The sequence below is a fragment of the Crocuta crocuta genome, unplaced genomic scaffold (genome assembly GCF_008692635.1).
Source record: "Crocuta crocuta isolate KB4526 unplaced genomic scaffold, BGI_CrCroc_1.0 scaffold162, whole genome shotgun sequence".
Lineage (NCBI taxonomy): Eukaryota > Metazoa > Chordata > Mammalia > Carnivora > Hyaenidae > Crocuta > Crocuta crocuta.
In genome coordinates, this window is record NW_027529433.1 from 4161943 (window position 1) to 4178975 (window position 17033).

The window sequence follows — 17033 nt, forward strand, 5'->3', positions numbered from 1 at the left end:
ATTGCTTTCCTATGTGCTTTGAGGAGACATTTTATTCACCTTTAGAGGCTTTGTTCTGAGGTAACCTTGGACAGACGTGTGTTGGCCTCTGCTCAGATAGCACCTTTTTTTCATCCCTCCTTCCTTTCTAGGAATAAATCCTAAGAATAATTTATTCTCCATTTCTTTAAACTGTTTCTTTCTAGCATGCTGACCAAGACTCAGGGTCCTTCATGAGCAGTCAGGGTAGTCAGTGGAGGAAACCAGTGCGAGCTCGAGGGACAGGGGTGATGCTGTTGAAGATCAGCTGATTTACAGATTTACAGAAAGCCTGGAAGCATCCAAGGGGGTAGGGAGCAGCCATGATTCCAAGTAAGGGCCTGAGGTGCTGCAGGGGTGAGCCCAGCTCTACGTGCTTGTGAGGACCTCCACACTCCCTTAGGTTCTAGCCAGCGTACCTCAGACCATGAGGAGAAATAACTCAAAGGCATTCATTTGCCTGGAAATGAATATATATGCACCCATCCTACAGGCACCAGGCTTGACAGGGCTGTTCTGAAGTTAATGAGCCCACCCTGTCTGAGACCATCAGCTCACCTCAGAAGTCAGACATGGCATCCCTGCATCGTTATAATTCTCACGTTCATCTGGTCGCGCAGTGTGTTCCTATATACCTGACACACGTGCATGCACATGAAGCCCTTGGATTCTTCTGGTATAAGCTTGATCGGAGATAAACGGCACTGACAGATGTTAGCGTTTTCCATACCACCAAAGGCCAAGTCTTCAAAGTGATTCCATACAGCTTTGTTACTATTTCATTTAAAAGGCGTTTTTTCTTTAAAGGTTATAATGAGACGTTATTTCTTCTCTTGATTACAGAGTGAAAGAACAGTCTTTCCCTCCCTCCTTCTCACACACTCATTTTCTGTGGTAAAATTGCCAAATCTGTACTTGAGTTCTAAGAGTTGTCCAGGTTTGCCTGCCTCGAGCTATTCCCCGGGTCCTCCTTAGAACAACCTTCAGTCCATTTCTGAGATTATTTATTCAGCAGGTGTGACGAGCTAGGTACTGATGTAGGCACAAAAGATCAGTTAGACTTTAAGTTTTGTTAGAGGTTGGTCTGGGAGAGACCATGGACACAGCCTCTGACTTCCCTGTTTGACGGCTGTCCGTCATCCCCAACTGCCCACAGCTGCGCACTGACTCCTGAGCCTGCCGGCTACAACCTCCATCATTCAGCTGACATAACCCCTCAGGACCATTGCACTGTCCACCTTCCAACATTGTCGTCTTCCTTTGCTTTTCAGATGCTCCTCTAGGGACTATTTCACATCGCTTCTCCTCCATAAAGCTCTGTCTGACCCCTCCACACCTGAGTCTCTCGAGCTTCTCTGGGGCACCCTGGGATGCTGAACTCTTTCTCCCTCATCCCATAGTTATCTGTATTCGTGTGTTTTCCCCAACCAGAGCCGCAAGTTCCAAGGAGGGCAAGATTTCATCTATAGCTCCCTCAAGTCCATTTTGTTGTAGAGATTTGTACGCACTTAAAGAATGTGTGCTAATATATTAATCATTGAAGTTGGTCACACACTCATTTAATTAGAATAAATCTAGCAAGAGCAGTAATATCATACGTTATTTTCAAAGCACTTTCATTCTTTCTGGGCATGTTTGCGAAGTGGCAATCCAGAAGCAACCTTCTGTCTTTCAGGCTGAAATTCGACACTGAGCAGAGGAAGAAAAGTTAGGTGGGCTGCCTGAGGCCCACCTCCTCTCCACGAGGGGACTGCTCATCATTGCCTAGGAGACCAGAAATTAGAAGGGGTTCAGTTCGTCCACCCTCTTTATAATTAGGGAGGAGACGCTGAGTCATTGATCACAGAGAGCTAATAAATAACAGACCTGAAATTCGCAGCTTTCCAGGTTCAGGCCTCACACAGTAGTCACGTGAATTCAGTAGTAGAATTTCAGGGTTCTCTTTGTTTTCTGTTCTGCATGGGATCTGGGCCAAAAGGACACCCAGATCTGTGTTACAATCATCTCACTCAAATAACAGCATGTCAGTGGAGCATTACACACATAAGTGTGGCTAGAAAAATGGACACAGCTGTGACACTAGCCTTGTACATTCATGTACAATCAGGCTATGTGGACGACAGCAGCTTCTGTTTGTAAAGCTAGTGATGTAAGTGCTGCAGTGCCTCGTAGTAATTACACCGCAGGATGGTGGCGGGGTGACGGAGAAGGGTGTGGGGACAGGGCGTGCAGCCTAATGGAACACACAGAGTTCTAAGGTGTCCGGAAGTCTGGGTTAGAATTCCAGCTTTGACTTAATTCCCATAAGCCTGTGGAGAAGTTCTGTGAGTTACCCATTTTGTCACCTCTAAATTGAGGACAGTTAAATCTGTGTCCTGTAAATATGTCTCAAGAACAGTTATTAGCGATTGTATTCTGGCTGCTGGGATTGGGAGGGGCATATCTGTACTTTTTTTAAAAAAATGTATTTCTCTAGTTTTAATTTCTAGTTATGAGTACGTATAACTTCCATAATCAAGAATAAAGCCATAGTCTACAGCCATACCACCATGAGTGCGCCCAATCTCGTCTGATCTCAGAAGCTAAGCAGGGTTCGGCCTGGTTAGTACTTGGATGGGAGGAATAAAGCCGTAAAGATTTACTTTTAAAAACCAACTCAGGGCTTTTGTGAGACCGTCCTATCTGGAAAGCTTCTACGTCTTCAGTAAGTGGGAGTTGGGGCCACACTGGTGTCCTCACCCCCCCATGCCCACCTGTACTGTGGCAGGGAAGCTAGTGTGTGAGCCTTCCCCACCACCACCAGCCCCGAGCCTCTGACTGCCTCTGCTGGGATTCTTTCTCTTTCCTGAATAGAGGAGCGTGTTTTGCAGCTTGACACAAGCTGGCAAAATTTTGTGTCTTCTCTACATGCTAATATTTGTCTGTAGAGGTTCATCGAATTTTCCTTGTTGTGGGTTGGTATATGCCCTCAGTCGCAGAGCCTAAACTCAGATAACTTTCTCCTTTTTAATTTTGAAAGGCTTTTCTTCTGCCTCCTTCACTTTGGGGAGCACTAAAAATGTGTTTGGAAATGTGGCCTTTTTGATGCCAAGGGCAGTCCCACAAGCCTTGTATCCCATCCACCCCACTTCACACGGTGCATCTCAAGTAACATACATCAAACCTTTGCTGTTAACACTTGGTGCGGGCGTCTTGGCTTTCATCCTGAGAAAATAAATAAACCACACCAAACCCACAGCCCTTTAAAAACACTAATTAATCCTCACCACAGGCCCGGGCTACACAGAAATGGCAAATCCCACTGCCCCAGTTTTATGTTTGGAGAAATGAGAGTAAGCAACTTTTTTTTTTTAAGGTTTCCCAGGGCCAGATAATAGAAGCCAACTTGAAAGGCTAGGGCTGGCCCTGCGTCCGGGAGAAGGGCATGTGGCCAGGGCCAGCTGCCTCGCTGAATTCCCTCCTGCACAACACCATGTGCTTACTTGCCCAGAACTCTATTTACACATCATCCTTTATTTCCCCCCCCCAGGGTTACAATGATGCCAAATCCTCTCATTTGCGACTGACCACTTATTGATTTGTTTCCTTTGCTTTAATTATGGTAGGGCCTAGAGATTTTAACCATGGCTTCCAAGAGTAGCCTGGTAATTCTAGCTGATCAAAAGGACTATGCTGATCTTGACACTCAACACAAAATAGACAACCCTCCACGTAGTCCCTTTCAGATACAGCAGCTCTGCCCACCCTACCGTCCACACCAGAGCCTACTCAGTACTCCTCTCCCTCTCTCATAAATAAATATTCGGGGTGCCTGGGTGGCTCAGTTGGTTAAGTGTCTGACTTCAACTCAGGTCATGATCTCATGGTTCATAAGTTTGAGCCCTGCATTGGGCTCTGTACTGACAGCTCTGAGCCTGGAGCCTGCTTCAGATTCTGTGTGTCTCTCTTTCTCTGTCCCTTCCCTGCTGGTACTTTGTCTCTGTCTCTCTTTCTCAAAAATGAGTAAGTATAAAATATTTTTTTAAATAAATAAACACTAGGAGTTGCCTGGGTGGCTCAGTTGGTTGAGCATCCAACTTTGGCTCAGGTCATGATCTCACGGTTCATGATTTCAGACCCCACATTGGGCTCTGTGCTGACAGCTCAGGGCCTGGAGCCTGCTTCGGATTCTGTGTCTCCCTCTCTCTCTGCCCCTTTGCCACTTGCACTCTGCCTCTCTCTGTCTCTTAAAAATAAATAAAAATGTTTAAAAAACTTATAAATAAATAAATAAATAAATAATAAAAAAATAAATACATGTTTTTAATTTGAGGATGTCCAGACTTCTTTTCTCTACCAGTCTAGACCTGACATCTTCCTACCTCAATTCCCTAATCTTACATTCTGTAAGGATAAATGCGTATGCCTTTCTTGAAATAGTCAATCATAAAAGTTTGGAAAAACAAAACCTCACTAAATTTTGTGGGACCTATACAATGGACTTAAAGTATAGTAAGTCCCTCTTCTAAATATTTACTAATCTGGTCATATTTTTAGGGGTCTTAAGGATGCTTATGTATAAGTCTGAAATAAAACTCTTAAGAACATTTTTGGGAAGAAAGTTGAGTACCTGGCCTACCTTAAGTAATCCATAATGTAAGACGTTGATAATCGGGCATTGATAGACTGAGCCTGTTACCTCTGGCAGCAAATACCTGGGGAAAGAATACGTGGCCCTGCTTCTAAAGAACCTTTTGGATGAGAGGAAAAACTGTATGTCCAGGAAATGATATTAACACAGTAGTAAAACCAAGTAGCAACAAATGATAAGAGATGTAGATTGAATACATAAGCACTAAGGAGAAAGAAAGAAATGATGAGAGGCATTTGGGGGTGATTAGGATAGATTTCCTCAAAAAGTATAGTTTACAATTTCCCCTTATTTTAATAACTTTGGTTTTATCTTTCTTGATTTAAATGTGAATGAAGGAAAATAATACATAACACAGTATTCATTTTCTATCTCCGCTGGAACAAATTACCATAAACTTAATGACTTAATACCACTCAAATTCATGTTACAGTCCTGTAGGTTAGAAGCCTGACGTGGATCTCACTGGACAACAATCCAGGGTATCTGTAGGGCCACCTTCCTTCCTGGGGGATTTAAGGGAGAATCCATGTCCTTGCCTTTTCTAGCCCAGAGCGGCTGCCCCCATTACTTGGCTTCCTTCCTCCATCTTCGAAGCCGGCAATGGAGAGCTGAGTCCTCATAGCACATCACTGCAGCCTTGCTTCTGTTATCACGCCTCCTCTGACCTCTTCCACTTTTAATGTTTTAATATTTTTCAGTTTATTTATTTATTTATTTAGAGAACCAATGGAGAGGGGCAGAGGAAGAGAGAGAGAGAGACAGAGAGAGAAAGAGAGAGAGAGAGAGAGAGAGAGAGAGAGAGAATCCCAAGCAGGCTCCACACTGGCAGCACAGAGCCCAGTGCAGGACTCATACCCACAAACCATGAAATCATGACCAAAATCAAAAGTTGGATGCTTAACCAGCTGAGCCATCTAGGTGCCCCATAGTAGTTCTATTTTTAATTTTTTGAGGAACCTCCGTGCTGTTTTCCATAGTGGCTGTGCCAATTCACATTACCAACAGTGTGCAAAGGTTCCCTTTTCTCCACGGCCTCGCCAACACTTTTTTCTTTTTGATTCTCTGCCTATTTTTTAATTGGATTTTTTTCTCTTGAGTGGTGTGTATTCCTTTTGGGTATTAACTCCTTGTCAGTTATATGGTTTGCACATATTTTCTCCCATTCTTTACGTCTGTTGATTGTTTCTTTTGCTGTACATAAGCACTTTAGTATGCTGTAGTTTCACTGGAGTATTCCTGCCTTTGTGGCTTGTGTTTTTGGTGTCATATCAAAAAAAATCAATGCCCAGAGCAGTGCCAAGAAGTTGTTTTGTCCATTTTGAGTTGGGTTTTGTGTATGGTATATGATAAGGGTCCAATTTCATCTTTTGAATGTGGATAGTCAGTTTTTCCAACACCATTTGTTGAAGAGACTGTCCTTTCCCCATGTGTGTTCTCAAGTTTATTTCTGGGCTCTTTGTTCCATTGGCCATATGTCTGCTTTTATGCCAGTAATTATTTACTTCCTTTGTTTTTTTCCAGTTCTTTTTCTAACAGAAGTTGAAAATTCAAGTCATTTGTTTTCAGTCTTTTAAAAAATTTAAGTATTTTACGTCTAATCATTACTACATATTGCATCAGCTACCTCCTAGACATAGTGATATACTCTATTTTATCATTAATTTTACTTTTATTTCTCTTATTTATTATCCCTATAGATATTTTATTTCTTCTTAGACCCATAATATTATTAAAATTGTGTTTTGAAACTTGCAGGCTTTTTCATCATCTATTTTGTTTTAATTTCTATCTTAATTGCATTAGTACCTGAGAATGTAATCTGCTTGCAAGTAATTGTGTTTGATCTTATATTAAAGCTTATGAACATTTTTCCATAGCAAAGTAACTTTTTATTTTTTTAACTTGGATTTTTTTAATGTTATTTATTTTTGAGAGAGCGAAAGAGAGAGAGCACAAGCAGGGGAGGAGGAGAGAGAGAGAGGGAGACACAGAATCTGAAGCAGGCTCTAGACTCTAAGCTGTCACCACAGAGCCTGACGTAGGGCTCAAACCCACGAACCGTGAGATCATGACCTGACCCAAAGTCGGACACTCAACTGACCGAGCCACCAGGCGCTCCATCAAAGTGGTCTTTTTTTAAAATGTGTGGTGGTATTTTTTAAAATTTGCCTGAAAGCCCATTTTGTCTGATTTGAATCTAGGAATACCAGCTCTCTTTTTCGTCTTTTGGTTAATATTCTCATGATACATGTTTGTCAACCTTTTTACTTTCAAACTTTCTGAAGGAGCATGTACCTATTTTCTAAGGAGCATGTACCTTTTTTCTTTTCTTTCATCCAGTCTAACAAACTCTAGCCCTGTATGAGTATATGAGAGTTTCAGTTACTCTACTTTCTTACCAACATTTAACATTGGCAGTCTTTTTAATTTTAGCCATGCTAGCAGGTAGACAATGATATATCATTGTGGTTTTATTTTGCATTTATTAAATGCTTGAATACAATTGCTTCTTATATTTTGTCCAGTTTCATAGTTGTTGATGACAGAAGGGTAAACCCAGCCCCTACCACTAGCTTGTTTGGAAGCAGCATTCCTTACCTTGTAATTTTCAAGTTTAATTTCTTAACATATACCCAAGGCATTTGAAAAGTTTTTATTTTAAAAATAAACTTATAGGGGCGCCTGGGTGGCTCAGTTGATTAAGCATTCAACTCTTGATCTCAGCTCAGGTCATGGTCTCATGGTTGGTGAGTTCAAGCCCCGCATCGGGCTTCACTCTGGCAGTATGGAGCCTGTTTGGGATTCCCTCTCTCTCGTCTCTCTCTGCCCTTCGGCCCTTCCCCAACCTCTCTCTCTCAACAAACTTATATAGCTTATTTTGCTGTTTTTGAAAGGAAAGTCTTTTGGGATTTCTTGTTCACCATACTGCCAGAAATGAATGTTACTATGTGGTGTAAGTTACAGAACTAAAGTTTTCTTATTTAGTTAATCCCTATTTTTATCATCATATATTGAATTACTCATTCTTGCTCACTGTTTTAGTTCACAAAAAGTAAAGCATGAGACAAAGACTTGCATTTGGTTAGTTTACCTGGGAAATAATCCCAGGGTACAGAAGTGAGGAACAGATTTAATTGCATATAAATTACATATAGAGTTAAGTACTTCCTTTTACTATAACTACTTTCATCTTGAGATAGAAATTTTACTGATTCCTTTTTCTTTATTGTTTCACAAGTCTTTGAATTATCTTCTTTTCATGGAAATTTCATAAGTAATATGCTTTCTGAAGACTTGCATATTTGAGAATATGGCTTTCTGTTATTATTGCCCATAATGACAACTTTGTTGGGTAAATAATTCCATGGTCATTTTTTTTCCCCTTCAAAATTCTGTAGACATTGCTCTTGGTCTCTGACATGTATTATTGCAGAAAAGTCATCTCAGTATAGCCTGATACTTGTTTTGGAGGTATCCAGTTTTTCTCCCCTTGACTGGATAATTATAGTGTTCTGTCTTTGGTATTGATAGTTAGAAAATAGATACAGATACAGATATAGATATAAATATAGGCATCTAGATATCTATATCTCACCAGTGTATTTTGGATTTATTTCATCAGTTTTTCTTGGTAGAGAGTGAGTACTGCACAATTCAAGATTTTTCATCCCAGGAAAGATTTAATCTGATAGATGTTTGGATTTTTATGTCTGTTAAATGTATTCTGGTCTTTTGGGCAGTAGCACCACTTACATGTATGTATGTTAGATACCCTTTGTCCTTCATACATATATTCTTAATCATTTTTATCTCATTGCCATCCCCCCCCACACACACACACAAATACACATATTTTGGGATGACTTCCCCTTCACTGGTTTTTTTTTTTTTTTTTTTTTTTTACAGATCTCATTCTGTGTCTCTTTAATGGTTCCATTGGCCTTTGGCCTTTCAAAAGTGATATGGCAAATCTTTTTCTCACTGCTTTTCTGTAGGCTTTCCAGCTCTCTTTATTTAAAAAAATCAGTTTTATGATTGCATCTTTTGCCTCTTTCATAGATTTAATATTTCATTTGATTGTATTAAGTACATGAAGCTGAGGTCGATGGTTGATTGTTTTCCTTCGGTAAATAGTTCTTAGGTATGTGGTCCCTATACCTCTACAGTGATATGTTCATCTCCTTTTATGTTGTGAAGTATTTTCATATTTAGGTATACTGTATTATGTTCCATGTTCATAATACGTTATTACTGAGTATAAATTAGGTGGGTCTTGATAATTAGGTGGGCACTTGGGTGGGGGGGGAACAGAGCTCCTCAAGTGTGGGACACACAAGGGGGTAGGGGCTGGAGATTGTGAAAGCTGGCCAGAAAACTCAGACACCCTGTTTTCCCACATTGCTCGGCTAGTAAAGCAATGAGACTCCAATGCAAAAAGAAGCCTGTCACCCCAGGTCCCTTGGCATTGCCAAGAAATGGCAGAGCCTTCCTCCTGATTGTAGACATTCTGGCACAGAGGTCCTGGGAAGTTCGACCCATCTCCCTCCCCCTGCCATACTCAGTTCCCTCCAAATTACATAATGTGAGAGAGGGACACCGCAAACAAAATAACTCTGAGCCAAAGTGCTGCTAGCTCCTGGGAATGAGGATAGGGTGCCTTTGCTTGGTTTGACCTGAGGGGCACCGGCAAAGGCTGCTCTGCCCCCAGTGTCTCCCTCACCACCTTGAAGGCCACCATTAGAAATTAGGTTGTTTGTATAAGGAACTCATCAAACTACACGCCCGAAACACAAACAACCCAGTGAAGAAATGGGCAGAAGATATGAACAGACACTTCTCCAAAGAGGACATCCAGATGGCCAACAGACACATGAAACGATGCTCAGCATCCCTCCTCATCAGGGAAATACAAATCAAAACCACACTGAGATACCACCTCACGCCAGTCAGAGTGGCTAAAATGAGCAAATCAGAGAACTCTAGATGCTGGCGAGGATGTGGAGAAACGGGCACCCTCCTACACTGTTGGTGGGAATGTAAACTGGTACAGCCCCTCTGGAAAACAGTGTGGAGGTTCCTCAGGAAACTAACAATAGAACTCCCGTATGACCCAGCAATAGCACTGCTAGGAATTTACCCAAGGGATACAGAAATGCTGATGCATAGGAGCACATGTACCCCAATGTTCATAGCAGCACTCTCCACAATAGCTAAAACATGGAAAGAGCCTAAGTGTCCATCAACAGATGAATGGATCAAGAAGATGTGGTTTATCTATACCATGGAATACTACATGGCAATGAGAAACAATGAAATCTGGCCATGTGTAGCAACATGGATGGACCTTGAGGGTGTTATGCTGAGCGAAATAAGTCAGGCAGAGAAGGACAAATATCATATGTTTGCACGTATAGGAGGATTAGGAGGAACTTGACGGAGGAACAAGGGGGAGAAGAAGGGCGGAAATGGTGGGGGAAAGGGAGAGAGGCAAACCATGAGAGACTCTTGAATGCTGACAAAAACTGAGGACTGATGGATGTGGGGGGAGGGGGGGATGGGCATGGAGGAGGACACTTGTGGGGATGAGCACTGAGTGTTATGTGGAAACTAATTTGACAATAAACTATTAAAAAAAAAAAAAAAGAAATTAGGTTGTTTGGTTCTTCAAAGCTTCTCAGCGTTCAGCAGTAACACCTGTATACCCAGCCACTGTATACCCGCGGTGGCTTTGCTGCTCACAGTTGGAAATAGCTTTAACCTCCACCAAGTCACTGGTTCTTACAACTACATGAGGTGGGAAGGGCAGAGATCATGATCCCCATTTAACCCAGAACCCACCGAATTAGGTCCCTTGACTGAACTCACACAGCTGGCCAGTGACAAAATCCAAACAAGAACTCGGATCTCCTCTCACACATCAAGCTCCGGAGTCCACACAGCAAAGCCCGTCCCCTCGCTTTTCTGAGAAGGAAGAGGCTGAGGGAGGGGACACCACCCACACCCCTCACTGCCCCTCTTAGGAGATTCTCGGACAGCCCCAGTGAGAACAGGATGAGTCTGTGTGCAATATAAAATGACCGCAGTGGCTGGGCACAGCAACAAGGAGGTCATGATGACTATGGTGGCCAGGATGATGGGGACAATGACCCAGATATCCAGGATATACTTGGGGAGCACAGCCTCCATGGGAACCTGGATGACGGCATCCATGCTGCTTCACTCTGAAATGTGTCCTCCAGAATCCTTTCCCACTGTGGTCTACACATGCCAAAGTCTAGCCAATAGGTTTGGGCAGAGGGGCTGGGGCTCAGAGCTCTGCTTTGCAGTGTACTGAGTAGAAGATCTATAACAAGCGGCTTTGCCATGTGGGGGTAATAACACCTGTCCAGAGGTACTTGATTTGCAATAGCTGATGTCTGTTCATAAAGTAAGATGTAAAAAAACTTGGATTTGGTTTACTTGATGGCTGGTTTAAGAGACTCAAGAGTGCTTGTATCCAACATGACTAAATTTATAGTGACTCATCAGGAAGTCATGATTATTTTGGCAACTTATAAAAATTCATTTCAGAGCCTTAGATACCATCTTATAAAAATTTCTTCCAGAAAAGAAATACAATGCTTATCTGACTTTTAACTCCTTTCTCAAACACGAAAATAAGAATAAAGGAAGAAAGAGAGAAACTCAATTCAGGTATCACTCTCCCTTATAATCTTTTGCCTGAGATCTAAGAGTTATTTGTATTTTAGCTATTTCATTTAAAGATAGCTGAGAGTTGGTTTGGGTTATTTCTTGGCAAGTTAGAAATACAGTGCTTGATTTCTAACTATTAACTAATATTTAAACATTTTAATGTTAGAAACTAAAAAAAAAATCCAAACTGTTCCTTTCTTCTAATTTTAACTCTATTTTCGAATGCATATGAGGTTATTTTTTCTTGATCTTTCCACGAATTATAAAGAACAGCATTTATCCTGCATTGAGCTCAAATGATTACACATTCTTTTAAAATGAAAATGTTGATGGCGGAAACCAAATTAGAAAAGAATGGCAAGAGATATACATAAGTTCCCAGACACTTGGACGAGCACAAGCAAATCTAAGAACTATGTGTTTTTTATAATCTTACATTTCCCCCCCTAAAAGTCACTTTCCAAATTGTTGATGGTTTGGCAGCTCCTAGGATGACATCAAGTCTTCCATTGTGCAGTAAACTGCTTTCTTTTAGATAACTTGATGGCACTTCATCAAGTTTTGGTGATTATGTTGAATTAAAAACCAACTGGGGTTGAGTTTAAATTCCCCTGATAAACTAAACACGTTCCTGACCTTAGGCCTGCTTTTGAGCTCTCAAACTTACCTTGCCCATAGGCTGCTCTATTTCTAGAAGCAGAAGTAAGCGGATGAGAGAAAACACCCATTTTAAAGTCAATAATCCATCAAAATAATCTGTCCAAATGCACTACATTATCAGTGCACTGCTCCAGCCATTCAGATGCTTTCAGACCAGTCATCCTCTTCTCTATCTTAACTTGACCCCAGATCAAGAGGATAATGACCTTGGCATTGTTTTTCCACTTCAGAAAATCATAATCTCTCTCAGCAGTAAGGGGCAGATTCTCACCACCAGGAAGGTGATGAGGAAAACAAAATACTAGAAATTAGCCTGTTAATGGGGAAGAAAAAAGCGGTCTTTGAACAGTGCTAAGAGCTTTGCTGAATCTTCTAAGACCTTGCCTCTGATCACCAGGTGAAAACACTTGCAATGTAAAGTTCTGTTCCATCACCTCAGTCTAAACCAGAGCTTCCCACACTTGACTGAGAATAGGCATCACCTAATTCAGCATTTCTAGCAAGCTCCCAGCTGGTGCCAGGGCTGTTGGCTCTCTGACCATGCTTCACTTTGAGCAGCCGGCCCCCAGTCGAGAAAGAATTTTTACCCAGTTTGGAGTCCAAGATTTATAATCTAAAATATTTGTGTGAAGATGTGATTTAAGACTAATTAAACATTTTGTGAGATATGCAGTTGATGACAGAGATAGAATACCTTAACTTTCACAACTGTTTTATAATTGCTCATATATTAATTATATAATTAATTGTGTGATCAATATATTAATTGTAATTATAATTTTGTCCTTTGCCCCAGAGTTCCTGTTTGGACTAGCTGGATACCATTTTACATGATCTTTCTCACAATCCAAATACCAAATTGTTTTCTGATCCTAAAGTAATCAGGTGTTTGATGAAGAAAGTTCAAAATATATTCAGTCCATTAAGGCATGGAGATTTTAGAGCTCAGCTCAGAAGCTCAGTTCCTTTTTCCTTTTGTCCCTGATGTTCTCATCCTATCAACATTCAGGAAGAAAATCTGAACTTCCAAAAATTGCAGTGAACTTAGCCTCTATGCCCCCTCCCCCACCACCTCCTGCCCAGGAAGTGGTTACCAAGTCAATAATGAAGTACTATTTCTACCTAAATATGAGGTAGACTCTGAGACTCCAAGTTGGGTTGTAAGGTCTGACACCTTTCAAGTACTTCCTCAGCTCTTGCAGAATATTGAGAATGGGTGTAGACAAACTCTAACAAGCTCCCAAAGAGAATAAGTAGAGAAAGGAGGTGACTAATGGTGCTACTTCTGTGGAGAAGGAGTCTTCCCCATGCTCATGCCCATGTAAATGGCAGAGAGGCTACTCCGGCTTGGGTGTTGACATCCATGCATTGTTTGGCTGGGCAAAGCCATCGCTGTGACACCTGTTGGTCAGTCACTGTATCTGAGAGACACAGAGCACCCTCATCCCGCCTCCTTATCTGAACTCATCTGGCATCCTGACTCAACGAGCTTGTTTTCTCTACTCAACTTTCAAACATAAAGGCATAAACATGTCTATGATGTCAGAGAATCTGAAAACTAAATCCCATGCAGGAAGGCCATGGGAGAATCTGATGTTCCTAAAAAGACAACCTATTCCTTCTTTTTCTTCATGATTTGGGGCCTTTTTTAGAACATCCTGAGAGGACTCAGTGCAGTTTTCCTTTAAAGCATTTAGAGATCACAAACAACACATCATATGTAATATTCAGGAGAAAAAAGCCCATAGAACATAAAATTTTATATTCAGGATCATCTCAATTATAAATTACAGGCATAAAAACAAGATTAGAATCATCCATTCTAATGGTCCATTACCTTTGGAGAATGAGATTATGGATGATTTCTTATCTTTTCAGTTCTGTTCAGCATAGACCAGATTTTCTACTAGCTTGTATTACTTTAGCAATTAAAAATACAAGGAGGAGAAGAAGAAAAGAAAAAGGAAACAAAGCAACAGTGTGATGGCGATGGAAGCCTCTGAGCCTATACCCCCTCTCACCAGTCTCTGTACAGGAACTTAGGTCTGTAGTTAATTGTTTGATGTTTTTATGTGGTATAGATCTGTCTACTGCCGCAGTGACAGAAATAAATTAGAGTGTCTCGTTAAAGACCAAACTCATCAATTTTTCCAAAGTCTCTATTAGATTAATTTTGCAAAAGTCCAGGTCAAAGTTATTCCTCAAACCTTATTATTTCAATAAAGAAGCCCAAAGTTTCCAAGTTTGTCAGGAAATTCATTATCACCATAAAATAGCAAAAGGTCACAAAATGTCTCCTTCCACAATCAAATAGCATCTAAGAAAAATTTCTTTTTCTCAACAATTCATTACCCCAGCAGAACCAAGAGAAACCTCTGACATTTCAGATCCTTTTGCTTCAGGGGAAATAAATGTTCCATAGATCATGGAGAAAAATGACAAACAAATTAATGAAAAACAAATACACTCCTGCAGCATCCTCAGCCATGCCAGACCAAACACAAGTCAAAGTGAGCTTTTATTCTCAGGTCTTTCCGACTCTGAAGAGTGACAGTTTCCATAATGGCATCAGCACTGTAGTTACAGAAAGCTGCACACACACCGAAGAAGCACAAATTAAAGAAATATGCTGTGGAAAAACAGAAAGAGGAATTCTGTCATTTCATGCATATTTCACTGTAGTGGGAAAGTCATCGCTGGCAAAGTAGTATTGAAATCTTGAGCTAATACGTGGAAACATTCTAGAAGTTATTCACCACTCTCTTCATAATGCTTTATACAAAGCTGTAACTTGCCTGAATTAAGCTTGGTTTTCCCACATCCTAGAAATTCTTTCCTTTCATTCTGGCCACACTTCTCTTCCTCTCTAACCTTTGTCAAGGAGTAATTAACATGTACTTTCTCCAGACCTCCCATTTCCATTCACTTACAGACTAATTTTCACACCAAGTACATTTCCATTTTCTTTTTCTGAAAAAAACACAAGCAGTACAAGTAAAGCTAAAATTCACTGTGACTCCCAGCCCTACTCTGCTCCTCAGAAATGGCCACCGCTAATAGCTTTCTCCTTCTAGACTCTATAGTTGTACTTTCTAATATAATATGGATTGTGTGTGTGTGTGTGTGTGTGTAAAATACCTTCTTCCATATAAATGACGTCATATTAACTACTTTTTTGTGACATAAGTTTTCCACTCGACGGTCTGCCTGGAAAATCTTTCCCAGTCAGTATACATAGAGCAGTGGTTCTCAGCTGGGGGCAGTCTTGCCCCTCAGCAGACATTTGACAATTTCTGGAGACATTTTTGGTGGTCGCAGCCTGGGTGGTGGCAGTGCTGCTGGCATCCTCTAGGCAGAGGCCAGGGATGCTGTTAAACATCCTCCCGTGCACAAGCAGCCACAACAAAGAACTGTCCACCCAAAATGTCAATAATGCTGAGGTTGAGGAACCCATAGCCGGAGCTCTTGCTGTACTCCAGGGACTATGCTAGGCATCGGGGCGTGGGGCTGAACTGGCTATGGGGCTGAACTGTGGCAAGTCCCTGCCCTAGAGACCCTCTGGTTTAGAAGACAGGCACATCCAAGAGTCAGGCAAAGTGAGGCATGCCCCAATCACGGTGTATGCAGAGCTTGCTGAGTGATTCAATGAGCGATTAGCTAAAATAGAAAAGATTTTAAAGGACTATAGAAAATGTCTTTCCTTCATGGCTCAGCATATACGTGTATTTTATCTTCTTGCCTACTTCTCCCATGACATACATTTACAAAAATAAATCAAGGAAAATGCTTTCCTCCCCTCTCCGCCTAACTCTTTTTTTCTGCTTGGAGACAGCAATGGCTTTGTTTCACTCTTGCTCCTCAGGGAGTATGCTCCGCCTTGGCCAAGGCAGAGAAAAGATCAAATTAGAGAAGCAAGTCTGCTTGCTGCTGGCTGAGGGGCCGGAAGCAAAGTGGGCACTGCATCCTCTCCATCTGGGGCTTCCTTCTCCCCTCCCTTCTTATCAACCTCCTGGGTTGGAGGACCCCAGGTCCCTGGATCAATGAATCTTTTTTTTTTTTTAAAGAACATTTTTTTTAGATGTTTTTATTTATTTCTAGGAGAAAGAGAGACAGCGTGAGCAGGGGAGGGTCAGAGAGAGAGGGAGTCACAGACTGAAACAGGCTCCAAGCTCTGAGCTGGCAGTCAGCACAGAGCCCGATGCGGGGCTCGAACCCACGAACCGCGAGATCATGACCTAAGCGAAAGTCAGACGCTTAACCGACTAAGCCACCCAGGCGCCCCGTGGATCTTAAGCCTCTACTCAAAACCTTGCAGCAAAGGAAATCTCAACTGTAATTCCAACTGAGTGCTCAGTGTAAACTCCTTAAACATGTACTGAATGTCCACTGGGCAGGCCTGGGAAGATACAAAGATAAATGGTGTGGCCCCTGTCCCCACAAAGCTGGAGGCAGTTGGGGGAGGGTAGTGGGAGGTACATAGAAACAGCTAGTTATTGCAAAGCAGAAAGAATCAAGTTAGCCCTTTAATGAAGATTGAGCAAAGTTGCTTAAGGGCAAAGGTGGCAGAGTAGCATGGGGAGGGAGGGCTAGCTATGATAGGGGACTGAACAAGGCATTTGAAAATAATTTCCCATCTTAGAACTAAGAGCAGTTTTGGGCCACCTGGCTGGTTCAGTCAGTGGAGGACGTGACTTGATCTTGGGGTTGAGTTCGAGTCCCACACTGGGTGTAGACATTACTTAAAAATAAAATCTTTTAAAAAAGAAAAGGAAAAAAGAATGGTTTTGCTTCATGGATTCCTTCAATTTATGTATTTATTTTTAAATGTTTTATTTATTTCTGAGAGAGAGAGAGACAGCGTGAGCAGGGGAGGGTCAGAGAGAGAGGGAGGCACAGAATCTGAAGCAGGCTCCAGGCTCTGAGCTAGCTGTCAGCACAGAGCCCAACGTGGGGCTCAAAGCCACAAACTGTGAGATTATGACCTGAGCCGAAGTCGGTCTCTTAACCAACTGAGCCACCCAGGCGCCCT

The 17033-nt window shown here is 41.7% G+C and overlaps 2 protein-coding genes across 2 annotated transcripts in view; one reads left to right on the forward strand and one right to left on the reverse strand.

The window, feature by feature from the left end:
• ARSB (arylsulfatase B) overlaps positions 1 to 17033 on the forward strand; it is a 151271-nt gene that overhangs the window by 96661 nt on the left and 37577 nt on the right. The gene's annotated exons all lie outside the window — the stretch shown is intronic.
• Positions 10562 to 10861, reverse strand: LOC144228012 (small integral membrane protein 3-like). Its single transcript, XM_077759822.1, has one exon. The coding sequence runs from the start codon at positions 10859 to 10861 to the stop codon at positions 10562 to 10564; it is 300 nt and encodes a 99-aa protein (XP_077615948.1).